This window comes from Gossypium arboreum, chromosome 10 (assembly GCF_025698485.1).
Source record: "Gossypium arboreum isolate Shixiya-1 chromosome 10, ASM2569848v2, whole genome shotgun sequence".
Lineage (NCBI taxonomy): Eukaryota > Viridiplantae > Streptophyta > Magnoliopsida > Malvales > Malvaceae > Gossypium > Gossypium arboreum.
Genome location: NC_069079.1, coordinates 123,014,280 through 123,030,807, shown reverse-complemented (window position 1 = coordinate 123,030,807; position 16,528 = coordinate 123,014,280). Strand labels below are relative to the sequence as shown.

Below are 16,528 nucleotides of genomic sequence, written 5' to 3'. Positions count from 1 at the left end.
TAAAACATAAAACAAATATTAAAACAAATAAAAATAATACTAAAACAATTCTTAAAACAATACACAAATTAATAATATAATAAAAATGGTTATATTAAAATTTTAAAATAATTAAAAATAAAATAAAAAATATATATTAATATATAATTGGGCGAAGTTGGGCCCGCAAAAAACTCTTACTCGAGGTCTGCCCGTTTTCTAAACGGGCCTCGTTTTTGCCCAAGCCCATTTTTCGGCCTATATTTTACCCAAACCCTCCCATTTTTCTAAGGCGGGCCTTGGTGGGCCAGGCCACCAACCCATGATCACTCTATATATTACTAATCAAAGTATTTTGTAAATATGTTTTTACCTTTTTTTGAGTATATGATGATGTTTTAAATGCTTATGTATTATTGATATATTTATTTAATTTTTCATTCATTATCAATTTCATATCATTTTTTTAAAACAAATATTTCCAAATATACATATGGGTTTTATGAAGATATTATGTATATTATATCTTATCATGTATTTTATAATTACTTTAATTTTTTTTATATACACTATCTAAGTTATTAGGTATTTTGTCATTTTTAGATGAATTGGTATTTAAAATAATATGCATATAATTTGATTCAAACTTTTATTTCATAAGGTTTATTTCAACAATCATATAAACTATTAGCGAGCTCATTAATTCATTCTTATTTTTGAGAATATCCCATATCATTGTTTTTCCACTCGATTTATGAAATATGGCTTTATAAAATCCAATTTTTTTTATGATTGATTTCATTTATTTCAAACATATTAAGGCGTTTTCTTAGCTAGTTTCACAATTATTTAAGAATTCTTTAAAACAAAGGTGATATTCGATATTTGACAATTCGAGGAATCGTGCCCTAACGTGCTGGGTTGCAATTTCTTGTTTGCTCAAAACAATCAAATGTCCCTCTGGAATTCCATTCATGTATTCTAAAAACTCTTTAAAACGAAGGTAATGTTCGATGTTCGACAATTCAGAGAATCGTGCCCTATCGTGCTGGGTTGCAATTTCCTGTTGGTTCAAAATAATCGAACACCCCCTTTAGAATTTCCCTCATGTTTCTTAAAAAATTCTAAAAAATGAGATAATACTCGATGTTTAGAAATTCGAAGAACCGTGCCCTACTGTGCTGGGTTTTGATTCTCTCGTTGGACTAAATAATTGGGCATCCTTTTGCGGTTTTCAACATATAAATTTTTGAATTCAAAATTCATCATGTTTTCGCGGGCTTAAAGGATCATGTCCTATCGTGCTGGATGTGATTCTATATTCCTCTTAGGCAAGAGAATTTTGATGACTAACTCGATTTACTCAAATGTTATCAAAAGGGAATCACATTTCAAAAACATTTTTTAAAGCTTAGACATAAGGACAGTATTTAATCAATTTGGTACCAATTTTGGGCGTAATGAGGGTGCTAATCCTTCCTCACACGTAACCGACTCTTGAACCTGTTTTCTCAAAATTTCGTAGACCAAAATCATTGTTTTAGTAAACCAAAATGTTTTATTAAAACAATCCAAATTTCTAGGTGATCCAATCACACTTAAACAAGAAAAGATTGGTGGCGACTCTATTTTCGCTTTCCAAAACGTCGATCCATCATTTTTAAATTGAAATAAAAAAAAATGGTTTCGACAAATTTAATCAAAATGATTTCAATCAATATAAATTTGATAAATTTATCACATACCAAAATCAATCCATTTCACTAGTAAAACATCATAATTCTAACACTAACAATTGTCATATGTATATAAATATAACAAATAATAACTAGGTTCGGATTATAGAAATACAAACCGTATTTTCCGAGCTTTTCCAAGCTTTTCCTCGTCGACTTTGCTATTTCCTTACTTAGCCGAAACTTCTCGAGACAACATTAGCTACGGGAATTAAAACAATTCATATTCGTTAATTCACTACTAATTTATGTCTAATTAATACAATTTTATTCAATTTCTACTTTAATTTCAATTTAATCTTAACTAGATTCGTTATTTTTCTATCTCAATTCATACTTCATTTCTATTCAATTTTAACCAAACTTAGACATAATTATCTATTTTCATCATAAAACCATAATTTCGAAATTCTTTCAATTTAGTCCTTAAAGCATAAAACTTATGAATCACTTTACAATTTAATCCTTATTTCATTTCTAACTTGAATTTCTATCAATTTAGCCATTAATTCATCTTTTTATTCAAAAAGAACAATATCTAAAAAGCTAACAACTTTCAAAGTTTTCACTTAAATCAAGTAGTATTCATCTCTAGGATTCCATAAACTCAAAATTTACAAGAAAAGGGGCTAAATTGACTTACCAAATTAACTTTGAACCTTGAAACCCCAAATTTTCCTTTTTCTTTTTCTTTCTTTCTTTCTCCCCTGTTTCTTCTCTGTTTCGTTTCCACATTCTATTTCTTTTCATTCTGTTCCTTTCCTTTATTTCCTTTTATTTACTTTACTTTTAATAATATATAATATACTTATATAATAAGCAAACATATATGTGTATTACAAGTGTATGTATATCATTGGTACACATATAAATTTTTTTTACTACACACTTGTCTTACTTTTATTCATTTTATAATATAATATCAATTTAAATAATAATAACAATAACAATAATAATTAAATATAAAACTATAATAAATAATAATAATAATTTAATATATATTTTAACACATAAAAATATCAAATTTTTATGTTTATATCACTCACTTAGGACAAATGGCATAATTCCATTTTGGTCCTCTTCATTTTCTTTTAATCTACAATTCAACTTTCATCCTTTATTCAATTTAGACATTTTTCCTAATTACTCTTAATTAAGCTAAATTTACTTAATTAAACTCTAATTAACCACTCATTTTACTTAGTAAATATTTTTAATAAATATTTACTTAACTGCTTTTCGAAACGGAGACCAAAATACACCGCTTTGAGAACGGTAAAATTTGGGTTATTACAGGAAGAGTACGGGTTTTGCTTTTGCCATCGATCGAGCACTTATGTGCCGACATCTTTATCGTTATTATTATCGTTACCGATTCAACACTTTGTGTGTCGAATCGTTATCATATCTTTTTATGATTCAACACTTTGTGTGTTGAATATCATATCATATCGCCATCGCCATCATTATCGACATCGATTAGGTATCGTAGTACCGTTAAGGCACATTGTGCCGTACTGGTGTGTTGGTTGGAATCCGTGTATCCGCCGAGTCCAAGTCCAAGTATATAGCATATGTGAAAGTTGAGAATTGAAATAAAGAAATAAAAATGATATATATATAATCGAATGATAACATAAAAAGATTAAATTGTTCATTAAGTGATGATAATTGTAATGTAAAAGTATGTGTTCGATTTAATGTATTTAATTATAAACTGAATTATAGTGATCCCACTGAGTATATGCATACTCAGTGTACGGTTGTTTCGTCTTGCAGTTGTAGAAGTCAAATCTTGAATCAAGATCCAAAGCCGGACCGACTTCAAAGAAACTTTTGGTGATGTATATTTTCTTTTGGTAATGTGGCATGTACATAGGATGTGTATAAAGGTTATTATGTTTTGAATATAAATGGTTTAAAATATTAGTATTACAAGTCTAAGAATTATAATGAAAAAGTTTATCCATTTCAATTTAATTAGTACAATGATAAATTTAAATTGATATTATATTGATTAAGTTGATTAGAGGTATTTAGAATAGAAAATAAATGTGTGAAATAATTTGGTTGAATTGGTTATGCTTGAAATGGATATGGTTTTAATTGCAGGGGGATTTACGTAAAAATAAGTAGAAATGCTGTCGAAATTTATAAAAAAAAAAATTGGAGTACTTAAACAAGTCTCGTTTCACTTAAATGTATGCTTTAGACTTTGAGAGTTCAATATAGGAATTTAGTAATTAAATTATGCTATGAATGTTATTTTATTTGTGAATTATTCATAAGTTATCTGATACATCCGGTAATGCCTCGTAACTCTGTTCCAGCGACGGTTCGGGGTTAGGGGGTCTTACAAACTCTCTTTTACTTCCCAAAAATGAAGCGCTTACAAAACTTCAGTTTTCTAGTCCATCAATAAGTCCTCTTTTGCTTAATTATGCCATGTCGTTCTCACTTATATGCCCTAGATGCATATGCCAAAGTCTAGTAACATTATCATCTAACTAGGAAGAGGAAGTAATGATTGCATTACCTGTAACCGTTAAACCTTGCAAAACATATAACTTGACAGTCTTTCTTTGCCCTTTCATCACGACGAGAGAACCCTTGCTAATCTTTAGAACTCCACTTCAGCTTTGTACTTGTACCCTTTTGAATCAAGAGTACTAAACGAAATCAAATTTCTCTTCAATTCTGGTACATGTCGTACGTCACCAAGTATTCTTACGACTCCATCAAATATCTTAATTTTGATTATGTCAATATCTAAAATTCTACATGAAGCATTATTTCTCATCAAAACAACACTTTTAAACACAGTTTCATATGTCGTAAACCAATCCCAGTTGGGACTCATATGGAAAGCGCAACTAGAATCGAGGATCCACTCATCACTTACTTTAGAGTTATCAACAGAAGCAACTAGGAGTTCCCCATCACTGTAGTCTTGTACTGCATCAGCTTCACCAGATTTTTCGGTTATTTTCCTTTTTGATTCACAGTCTTTCTTTTGATCTTATTTTGTAACTTGTATCACTTAGACTTAATGTGCCCTTTCTTTTTTGCAAAAATTACAAGTTTTACCTCTATTTGAAGATTTCGATCTACTCTTAGCTTTACTGCCAAGATTTAGTTCCTGTGTCCTCCCATGATTATCACCAGTATTTCATTTTTGTCTCTCACGAACAATGGGATCCTCTCCCTAAAAGTCGGATCCAGCTACAAAAAGTTTCATTTTATCATTCAAGGCTAAGGAATCATAAACTTCATCAACAGTGAAAGATCCGTGACTATATAAAATTGTATCTCTAAAGGTTGAATAATAAGGAGCAATGAACAAAGCAAAATTAACCCTAAATCCTCTTTATCATACTGAACCTTCATGGCTTCTAGGTCTGAGAAATTTTCTTTAAAGACAATTAAGTATTCTACCAAATACGTACCTTCTTCCAAATAATGAAAATAAATACACTACTTCAGATGCAACTTGCTAGTTAGGGTTTTTGACATGCATAGTTGCTCCAGCTTCAACCATAACACAACGACGATCTTCTCCTTCAACACGTCTTGTAAAATTTCATTCGATAATTGTACTAAGGTTTTTCGATCCTTACGCTGCTTTTCTTTAAGCGTCAATGTCAAAGGCATCTTATCTAACCCTAATAGGGCATCATCCAAATTCATCTGCACGAGAATTGCCTGCATCTTTACCTGCCACAATGAAAATTTGGTATTGTGATCCAACAACAAAATATCATACTTCAATGTTGCCATTACCATGATCGAGACAAGCAACTCGAATACTCTGATACCAGTTTGTTATACTATACATCGATAATGACAGTAGGAATGATCGCAAAGCAATAAGAAAGAAAAATAAGAACATGCAGATTTTACGTGGAAAATCCTTATCTGGAAAAACCACAAGCTGAGGAGGAGAAATTCACTAATTTTAAAAAACATAATACAAAAGGTTTTCTGCTACACACGTTTTAAAGGTTAAACAACCTTTTTATAATCAACTGCGGCAAGGTTCGTACCCACAAATCCTCAATCTTGCCTCTCTATTTTATTTTTTTAATAAGTAAGTTGCACCTCAACCTTTTAAGGCCCAGATTCGAGTCACACAATTCTAACATGACACATAAGTTGTGACAACTTCTAACTCTCCCTTGTAGAATTAAAAATTTTCGGTATAAAATAATAATCTTATTCCATATCGAATATTTATTTTTGAAGTTGGGTTTTAATGCATTTAACATTGGGCTTTAATGCATTTAACAGTTGATGCTTGTAATTATGTGTTAAGGATTATTTAATTATCATTTGATTATTTTATTGAATAGTTACTTATATAGCTTATAATATACACAAATTGTAGATTTAGTATTATATTCTACTTTTATCATTCTAAATTATATATTTTTTGAATTTTAAATTTTCAATCATGAGTGAAGCAAGAACTATTAATTTCTTTAAATTAAAATTTGTTACTTCTAAAATTTTATATAGTAAATATATTATCACATATGTAATGTCATGTTATTTTTTATTTCCATGATATAATAAAAATTAATATTATTTTAGCTAATAGATTTAGTTAGCCTTAAACCATTATTGAAATTTCAAAATTAAAAAGTATAAGGCTAAAGATGAACAACTTGAATGATAATGACTAAATCCATGATTTAAACAGAGTATAAGACTAATAGTAAAACTTTATCCAACAAATTTAATTGTTACGGTTTGACCATGGCTAAAATTTCACAACTAAAAAATCAAGCACTAAATTAAGTAATTAACTCAATAATTGAATAATTAATTCAATAATTAACCAACCAAAATAAATAAAAACAAAACTACATATTTACTAAAATTCTTAAAATAACAACACTTGGTGCACCATGATTACTCTTTTAGGCTCATACTACAAGGTTAAAACCCAACATTAACCAGATCCAAGAATGTGAGATTAATTTCAACAGAATCATTAAAAAATAATAATAATGAAGTATGAAGTCATTAAGGTTGTTGCCTGCCAAATCTTTGACCATATATTTATCGAAGTGAACCAATTGAATTTCCCTTTCTAATTCCATATAATTTTAATAATAATAATAATTATTTTTTTTTATACTCTTTGAAGTAGTCTTTGGGGCAATCGGACGGGTGCTACATGTTCATCACTAATATATAAAAGCATAAATACTTAACCTAGTGACTACATCTATCCACAGTTTTAGGATCTTCATTTTTGGATCAATTATTTTTATATTTATACAATAGTAAACTTTTTAGAATTAGGGGTAAATAAAATTCGTTTCGATTCAAAAAATTAAAAAATTTCGAATTTTAAGTTAATTGAATCAACTCGAATAAGTAATTCAAGTTTTGAGTTCAAATCGAGTTAAATTTTATAATTCAAATAATTTAAATAATGATTGATGTAAATACCTTTTGGTCCTTGTCAAATTTAAAATGAATAAATTGGTCTCTCTCTCAACAAAAATTACAAAATAATTCAAAATAATTTTAAAATTCAAAATGATTTTTATATTTTTTAAAATTAAAAAATTCAAAAAATCTAAAAATATATAAAGTTAAATTCTTTAAAAGTCTAGAATAATAATTTTAAGAACTTAAATAAGTTAATTAATAATTTAAGTTTATTGTGCTAAAATATTTTTTATTTTTCTTTAAAAAAATTCAAATACATATAGTTGACTTTTAATATCCAAAACAATGAAAGATAAACTCATTGACTAAAATTAATATATCTTATTAAAATTTCTTTGAATTTTTTGTTGACATAGCAACAATGATAATATACATATATACACTTCACCAATAAATTGCTAGAAAATTCATTGGTTGTGGTCAAAGCCAAAATGGAAGACCTTAGTAGATAATGCATTTTTATTTTTATTTATTTTATCATTAAAAAAAAACAGTGGGAGGTTTGTCGTTTTTGCCACACCTCACGCGCTAATGTCTTTGACTTAAAGGTGTAACCTTATTACCAAAAACTTTTATTTTGAATTTTACCCACAATGTTTACATCTTTTATTATTTTATCCTTAACTTTTTTTGAATTAAATTCGATTCTTAATTTTTAAAAAAGAGTCAAATAACTTTTTTTTAATGAAAATGTTGATTAAAACAATAATTTTTTGACGATGTTTGTGTGGCAACTTGCATGACAATCCACGTGTACTTTAATACTGACATGACACTATTTGTCTTATATACTATATCAATAAATAATTTTGAAAAATATAAAAATAAAATTATTTAAAATTCAAAAAATTATAAAAAGTTCATAAAATTTATAAAAATTAGCATGAAGTAAATGTGGATTGTCATTCAAGCTATCATGTTTAAAAATTCAACGTTTTAATCAAGATTTCCATTAAAAATAATTTAACTTTTTTTTGAAAGGTTGATAACCAAATTGATTTTTTTTTAAAGGTCGAGGGCCAAATTTAGGTAAAAAAAGAAAAAAAGCCAAATTAACAAAAGATATAAATATCGAGAGCTAAATTTGATATTATGTCTTTTTAAAATTATAACTAAAAAATTAACTAGTATTTGTAAACATTATTAAGCCGATTTTTTAAAAAAAAAATTGTTTAGAAGTAACTATATCATGGTTTGATCAATTGAGTGTTAGCTCGATTAGTATTAGTATTATTGCTAATATAAAAAAAATGGGTTCGAGTGCATTGAAGTGCTTTATCCTCTTATTTATGGGTTGAGCAGAGACTATAGTTAGTTCTAAGCATTTTATCAAAAAGAGCTGATATAATCAAAACTTATAATGAGATTATTGTTTTCAAAAAAATGTATTATGGTTTGAATTATGTTTCATCAAAATAAATAAATAAATATTAACCTTAGCCAAATCTTTCCATTATTTTAAAAAATTATAGTCAGTTGAGTCTTAACTCAGTTGGCATGGACATTGTTGTCAGTATAAGAGGATGTGAGTTTGATCGTACTTAACCACATTTATTCTCCTATTTAATGAATTGAAACCTAATTTGCAATTTTTCTTCCTCCAAAAATGGAAATTTTATTATTTTATCTTTTAAATTTTTATAAAATTATATATTAGTATAATAATAAAATTGTATTTCAATTCTTCAATTAATTTATCTGGTTTCGTCTCCATTGCAGTTAGTTATCGGTCAACAAGCCATGGCTAAACTGTGGGAATCTCAAGAGTCAACGAGGCCCTCTCTTTGAAAAAGTCATCTCTCTTTGTAATAATTCTCTGAAACTCAAAGCTATTATATAAATAGCACCTTTACATCACTTCTTCTTGCAACTTTCTCTCAATACACCTTTTGCCTTCTTTATTACTTACATCACTTTCTTTTTGGATCAAAGCTTTAAACAAATAACAATAAAAGCAATTCCAGAAGAAGAGCTTTTCTCTTTTTCTCCTTTTGTTGTTGATACGTACGTGTATATATATAGTTGCAAAAGCATTGCAAGCTTTTATAATATCAATGGCGAATGATTATAAAGCACGTTCATTAGAGGAGACACCAACATGGGCTGTTGCTGTGGTGTGCTTTGTTTTGGTTGTTATTTCAATCTTCATTGAACATGCCATTCACATTGTAGGCAAGGTTTGTTCTTTCTTTCTTTTTTTCTTATATACATTTTGATTTTCAGACATTACTCTCTTGACATAGTTGTATGTTTGATTATATAACATTACATTGTTTCACTCTTCACACAGTGGTTCAAGAAAAGGCACAAGACATCTCTTTATGAAGCACTTGAGAAGGTTAAAGCAGGTAATTTAACACTATTTCCGTTTCTTTAATCTTAATTAAAAAAACTAACAGTGTTTCTTTTTCTTTTTGTGTAGAGCTTATGCTCATGGGATTCATATCATTGCTTCTAACAGTCTTTCAAGGTCCCATATCTGAAATTTGCATTCCAGCACATGTAGCAAACACTTGGCATCCATGCAATAAGAAAACTGAGGCTGAAAAATATTCTGAAAAATCCTCTGGTAGAAAGCTTGTTGAATTCTCTGACGATGATAGTTTTTATATTCCTAGACGCAGTCTTGCATCCAAATCTGACAAATGTGCAGAACAGGCAAGATTGTTTAGATTTAATCTATGCATATTTCATAGTTTATTCATATAAACTGTTCATTTAGATTGAGAAGTATATATTTTTTTTCAGGGTAAAGTTGCACTTGTTTCAGCTTATGGTATCCATCAGCTCCATATATTCATCTTTGTGTTGGCAGTTTGTCACATTCTTTACTGTATCATAATCTATGCTTTAGGAAGATCTAAGGTAACTAAATGAAGAAAAAAAAATTACTTTCACTGATTCTTTTTCTCTCTTCATTCTGCCTGTTTTCCCCTTCTTTAATAATGGCTTTGAACTGCAGATGAGGAAATGGAAGGCCTGGGAAAATGAGACAAAGACAATTGAATACCAATTCTACAATGGTATGTATGTTTGTATGTGGAAGATCGTATCTTCGTGCTTATGTTTAGCTAGATATGCGTTGACCATATGTTTATTCATTTACTTTATTTAATGCAGACCCAGAGAGGTTCAGATTTGCAAGGGACACTTCATTTGGGCGCAGGCATCTGAGCTTTTGGAGCCGTTCTACCTTAACTCTTTGGATTGTAAGTACAATCAATTTAACATCTGAACTTTTTTTTCATATATTTGGAGGGCCCGACTTCTACGAAAAAACTTGAGTATTTCAAGAAAAATGAAAAATCCGAGTCCCTTCTGTAAAAGAAGTCCAGCAACCATTGAATTTATAGCAAGGGTTCTTTTTATTTAGGCGACATTTTATGGCTATGAATTCTGATTTGATTCTTTATTTATAGGTCTGTTTCTTAAGACAATTCTTTGGGTCAGTCACAAAGGTTGATTACCTGACATTGAGGCATGGATTTATCATGGTAAGCTAAGCCATGGATTTCTATGGAGTTTTATGCTATTTTATTTTTCTTATTTTCTTGTTTCTAATTGAAACTTCAATCTGCAATGCTTTTAGGCACATTTGGCACCTGGAAACGAAACAAAATTCGATTTCCAGAAATACATCAAGAGATCATTAGAGGATGATTTTAAAGTTGTTGTAGGGATCAGGTTGGTAGTCTCAAGCTAACCAAGAGTTCTTCAATTTTATTAGTTAAAATTTTACGATGCTAAGTTAATGATTGTGCTTGCAGTCCAATCATCTGGTTCATTGCTGTCTTGTTCTTGCTTGCCTATACACATGGTAAGTATCTCATCATATTCATAAAGAATTGAGTTCAATAGTGTCATCATATGAACATAGTGATGGATTTTTTTGAGCTTACTAATGATTAATAATCAATTTGCTCTTCATCAACAGGATGGTATTCATATTTATGGCTACCTTTTATCCCCTTAATTGTAAGTACAATAGCATGTTTGATTCATTTGTACATGTATTTCTGGTTTGGGATTATGAGCAAATTAATCTTAAATCCTCAATTGGGTCTTTGCAGATAATCCTAATGGTTGGAGCCAAGCTACAAGTGATCATAACCAAAATGGGGTTGAGAATTCAAGATAGAGGGGATGTAGTCAAGGGTGCACCCGTGGTTCAACCAGGCGATGACCTCTTCTGGTTTGGACGCCCACGCTTCCTTCTTTTTCTCATTCACGTCGTTCTTTTTACGGTAATTTTCCTTTAATCTACCAACATTAAACCAATCATCATTGTCATCACTTGTGCTAATGCTTGTACATTGATCCTTGATTTCATATCCAGAATGCATTTCAACTGGCCTTTTTCGTGTGGAGCACGGTAAACAATCCTATTCCTTGGAGTTCTTTCCCTTCTGTTGCGTGTTTCATATGCAACTGTTTGATCACCTTATCTAATAAGTCCTTTTTTCATCAAATTTCAGTATGAATTTACGATGAGATCTTGCTACCATGAACATATTGAAGATGTCATCATTAGAGTCTCAATGGGGTGAGTTCATGCAACTTCTTAGGCCAACATTTTGATTTAACAAAGTGAAAACTTTTCTCATAAAATGCAAAATTTGCAACTTTTTCAGGGTTATCATACAGTTCCTTTGCAGTTATGTGACTCTTCCACTCTATGCTTTAGTGACTCAGGTAAGATATAAATAATAGAAACTTTTAAAATCTTCTGCAGTTCTCATATTCTGATCTATGATAAGCCTGGAACAAGTTAAGACCATGATGCAAAACCAATATTTGATCCAAAAAGAATCAAAATCTAGCTCGAAGTCGAGTTTATAACAGTGAACAATGATACTAAATTTGTCTGTTTTGTTTTGTTTTGTTTACAGATGGGAACTAATATGAGACCAACTATCTTTAATGATAGAGTTGCAGCTGCACTAAAAAACTGGCATCATACAGCAAAGAAACACACTAAACAAAGCAGGCTGCTACATTCCGAGAATACGACACCATTTTCGAGCAGGCCGGCAACTCCGACTCATGGGATGTCACCGGTTCATATTCTGCATAAACATCCTCAAAGATCCGAAACCTATGGTATATCTTCAGGACATTCGGTTGATCACTGGGATCTAGGGTTGTTCCATTCTCCACTACACAGTCACGAAATCAATGACCCTATTCATGATCATGATAGAACACAGATAGAAATGAGGGATGTAGATACGACAGTTCAAGAGTCTGGCTCTTCACAAATGGATGCTGAGACACCTCAAACAATTCGAACACAACACGAGATTGACATCATTCCATCCGATTTCTCGTTCGCAAAAAGTTAATCGATCCAATGAAGATCAGCTCGGATGAAAGGGACAATGCTCCTAACTTCTGCCATTTTTTTTTGTACTTGTTACATGGATTTGAACTGAAGCCAGTATACAGGAAACTTAAAAACTTGGAGAGATTGAACTCTTCCTTTGTTCATGTATGTAGACGAAGAACTTTTTTCAAAAATTATTAGTTCAATATACTAAGTTCATTTTATTCTTTATAGCATTTTGTATTTGCCATAATACTTTAACCTCTTTTTTTATAAAACAAATTCTTTGATGGAATATTTAAGATACTTCATAAATGACTGTCACATGTTTTATTTAGGGTATGTATTATTCCGACCATAATAAGATGAAAAAAAGAGAAATTATACATTGAAAACGAAGGTTCACAATGAGGACAAAGTGCAGTTGTACAAGCAATCAACAAATAGGAACAAAAGAAAGTGAAAAAAGAAAAAGAAAAAGAATGAATTTCGCCTATGTTATACTGTAAGGGTAACAACATGCTCTGGGATCTTTTCCTTTCTAATCTATATATATGCTGCAACAGCACATATGGATGATTGTGCATAAGCCTTGATGGGTGTCGATGACGATGGACTTTCTTAGCAATCAAACATGATCATTTCCATCTATGTGTGGCTCTTCTGAATCACGTCCAGCAGCCAATTTCTCAGCTGCCAATCTCTCCTCCAGCGCTCTAGCCCCTCTTTCTCTGCAAGGTGACATATTGTTTAGTTCACAATAAATGCAAATTTTTAGCAACTATGGACATCTTATGCAATGTCTGCCGGGTAAGCTCTCTAGAAAATACAAAAAACTTCCTTTTTTCCCAATAGTGATAGAGAATACATCAAATTATGCAACCTGGGTGACGTTCAAGTATTCGGTCTTTAGATTTGTTGCAAAGCTAAGGCAAGTTTAGCATGTAACCAGCAATTTTCTTCCCTATAATTCTGATTCCTAAATTATCCAACTTCAAGGACAAGGCCAACTGGCCAAGTTTATTCTACAAATTTCCATGCTATGATGAATACATTTATGAAAACCATTTTCTCTACATATTAAAAGAGTGAAAAAGGTACCGTCTCCTAGATGCCTCAATGGGGTCAGAACCAAGTAATGGTGCACCTCCCAATGTATAACCCTGAGGATTTGATGAAGCTTCAGATTTCCCACAAAGCATCCGGTGAAATATTGATGCAATGGGATCAATGATTGGCCTGTAAATCAATGACAAATACTTGAGAGAGAAAAAATGGGGGAGAGAAATGAACTGGTCATTTCATAGGCTAAAAGGAAACTGAACAATACCTGAGAAATTCAGGGAAGAATGTGGAGAATGCAAAATCTTCATTTGGATCTCCCCTAAGCTTCGATTCTGGTTTTCTCTGCAGGTACCTAAGGTAAATCCAGCCAATATATGTCCCAAATATCAAAGTTGGAAGATATGTTGCGGACTCTGGAGTGAAGAAACTTATGGCAATTGAAAGCAATAGCATAAGTGATGGCAACCACTGCATGGCATAGGAAGCATCATAAAAGGTGTGAAGGGGGAATTCCCAGCTAGAAAGAGTTTTATGCCAAATAGACTTAAATAACCTCGCAACATAAATCTTTACCTTTACTTTGATTTTTAGGAGATATAGCTCTTGGTCAGGTACTATTTGCTTGATGCCAACCAAGAAGCCTGCCAGCACCCCATGGAAGCCGGAAAGAGGCATGTAACTAAGAATTATCAACATGAATGGCAAATATATTAGATCAAATTTTGCATAATAAGTCAACATTTCTACAATTCAGTCAGAGAAGAACATGAGAAAGTGTACTTCAATTTTATAAATTCACTCTCTTTTGTTTCTCAAACATTTGACTGAAAAGACTAGTGGAAAAAAAGAACAAGCAGAAGAGGGAGGGGCAGAAGAAGAAGAAATAAACAGAATTAAATTCTGTTAAAGACATAGGAAGATCAAAGTACTCACAGGTACTTTTCCTGCATTGTTAGGTAGTATAAAGCAATAGCAGTAATGAAAACACAAACAGACGTCAGAAAGTTAACTATGAAGATGAACTTCAAGAACTCCTTAGAACCCCATATAGGCTCAAGCAACTTCCCCATGAAAAGAAGACCAAGGGTGCTAACAACCACCTGCAGAAATCAGTAACCATTACAACGACTAATAAGAAAAAAAAGAATATTAGGTAAAACAAAGAGTAAATAAATGTTAATACCCCATGCACTGATTGTTCAATGTAACCAGCAGTTATGAGGTTCCAACCAAAAGGAATAGTCCTGCAAAAAAGGTTTCAGGCGGGATAAAAAATGTTTTAAGTCCTTGGAATAAAACTTGCAATCCAAAGCATTACTCTATTGCATCTCAAGGAAAACGAATATTCCAACATATATTAATCAACAATATACAGGAGCATGCTTTATCTTCTTTCTTTTTCTTTTTTTATAATTGGGGGTAGGTGGTGGGGTTGCTAAGGATTGAATCCAATCTCTCATACCAAACAACATAATAATCTTGCCAATAGGCCAAGAGATTGTTGGCATGGAACATGCTTATCTAGTGGCTAAGAAATCATATCATAATGGCAACTAGCATGCAATTCATTGTAAAGTCTGAGCAGGCCATTTATAATATGTTGCTCTTGTTTCAATATTTACTAACATCAAATGGGATGCACTACAACCAGATCTCCCACCTCAAAGTGCAAAACTCATTCTTTTGACAGGATCTGATATTAATCTTTCCAATTCAGCCAAAACCATTGCTAGCTTTAATCCCAGAATAAATAACGGGTAGGGTGCTGGTTTTCTAAAAACAAATCCTGATAACAGATCCCTTCAGCCAAGGGTAAATAAAACATTAAATAAATAAATAAGCCGATTACACAGTAAGCAGCTATGCAGATGGAGATGCTAAAATAAATGGTGTCTAAAGGTTGTGTAAAGCACCAAAATCCAGATCTATGCTTCAGGACATCAAAATCTCATGTAATTCTTTTCAAATATGCAAAAAGGCAATAAATATTCTGCTTAACTAGCAACTGCTCACCGGAAAAGAGTAAGCAAGTTCAAAAAGAAAGCTACAATCATTACATAAGGATTACTACTAGTTTATTTCAAGTTCCTAAATCCAGATCTAAGCATTCAAATGAACAAAGTACCAAGTCACCTCCTTTGAACATTTGTACAAAGCATATGCCTTTCACTTAACTACGAAGGAAAAAAACCCATCAAAAGACAGCATGCCAATTTCAAGAAAAAGATAACACTATTCACAAACGCAGATCTAAACATCCAAATAACAAAATCTTGAAGCAGTCCAACAAGCTCGTCAAAATATCAACTTTTTGATTAAAACTAGAACCGAGCCGTAAAGAGCAACCGATACAAATATTAAATCATGACCCAAAAATTCTAACGCCAAATAGAATGAAATTGACATAAAACTGATGAGAAAATATATATATATATATAAAAGAGAACCTGGCGGGAATAAGAGCAAGGTAAGTAACAGAAGTAGGAAGAAGCTGAACCACAACGTGGCCACCGATTAATATCACAGCCAATCCCTTACATAACTTTGTAAATCCACTAAACATTCCACTTCCCTATAAATTCAAATTAAAAAAAAAATTGTAAAAAAAAAAGCAAATTAATTCATTTTGGATAGGTTTCATTTCGTTAATGTAGAATAGAAATTTGGAGAAACAAAGATCAAATTACCGGAGAGCTCATGGTGCAGAATTATTTTGTAGCAGTTTGATTATGTTTTTCCAGTGAAGAACGGAGTGATCTATAAAAGGAGATGTTTATTTTATTTTCCTTTGATTTGATTTTTGGGCTTTCTTAATGTTGTTGATCGGAGTGAGATAACGCCGTTATGTTTACGGAAAACAGCTTAAATTTTAATATAAATTTATATCAAACACATTTTTTTATATAATGCTAGAGCTTTTTTCAATCTCATTCGACCTTTAAATAGAGGAGGATAATAGCGTATT

General features: G+C 31.1%; 2 protein-coding genes across 3 annotated transcripts; one reads left to right on the top strand and one right to left on the bottom strand.

Annotated features, from left to right (window-relative positions):
* Positions 1–9,047: 9,047 nt before the first annotated feature.
* LOC108488384 (MLO-like protein 12) lies at positions 9,048–12,706 on the top strand. 2 transcript variants are annotated; one of them, XM_017792662.2, is made up of 15 exons: positions 9,048–9,352; positions 9,466–9,523; positions 9,598–9,833; positions 9,924–10,040; positions 10,138–10,198; positions 10,296–10,384; positions 10,595–10,669; positions 10,765–10,859; positions 10,943–10,992; positions 11,110–11,150; positions 11,246–11,419; positions 11,512–11,547; positions 11,651–11,718; positions 11,807–11,867; positions 12,065–12,706. In XM_017792662.2, exons 1-15 carry the CDS (start codon positions 9,230–9,232, stop codon positions 12,515–12,517), a joined length of 1,737 nt encoding a protein of 578 aa, XP_017648151.1. In that variant the 5' UTR covers positions 9,048–9,229; the 3' UTR covers positions 12,518–12,706. The 2 variants fall into 2 exon arrangements, with proteins under 2 accessions (XP_017648151.1, XP_052876619.1); XM_053020659.1 differs by having other exon boundaries at positions 11,512–11,555; positions 11,665–11,718.
* Positions 12,707–12,826: 120 nt separating this feature from the next.
* Positions 12,827–16,467, bottom strand: LOC108487223 (rhomboid-like protein 19). Its single transcript, XM_017791517.2, has 8 exons — positions 16,251–16,467; positions 16,011–16,135; positions 14,747–14,807; positions 14,497–14,663; positions 14,137–14,242; positions 13,829–14,031; positions 13,600–13,737; positions 12,827–13,229 (listed from the first exon to the last, which is right to left on the bottom strand). Exons 1-8 carry the CDS (start codon positions 16,260–16,262, stop codon positions 13,127–13,129), a joined length of 915 nt encoding a protein of 304 aa, XP_017647006.1. The 5' UTR covers positions 16,263–16,467; the 3' UTR covers positions 12,827–13,126.
* Between the last annotated feature and the right edge of the window lie 61 nt (positions 16,468–16,528).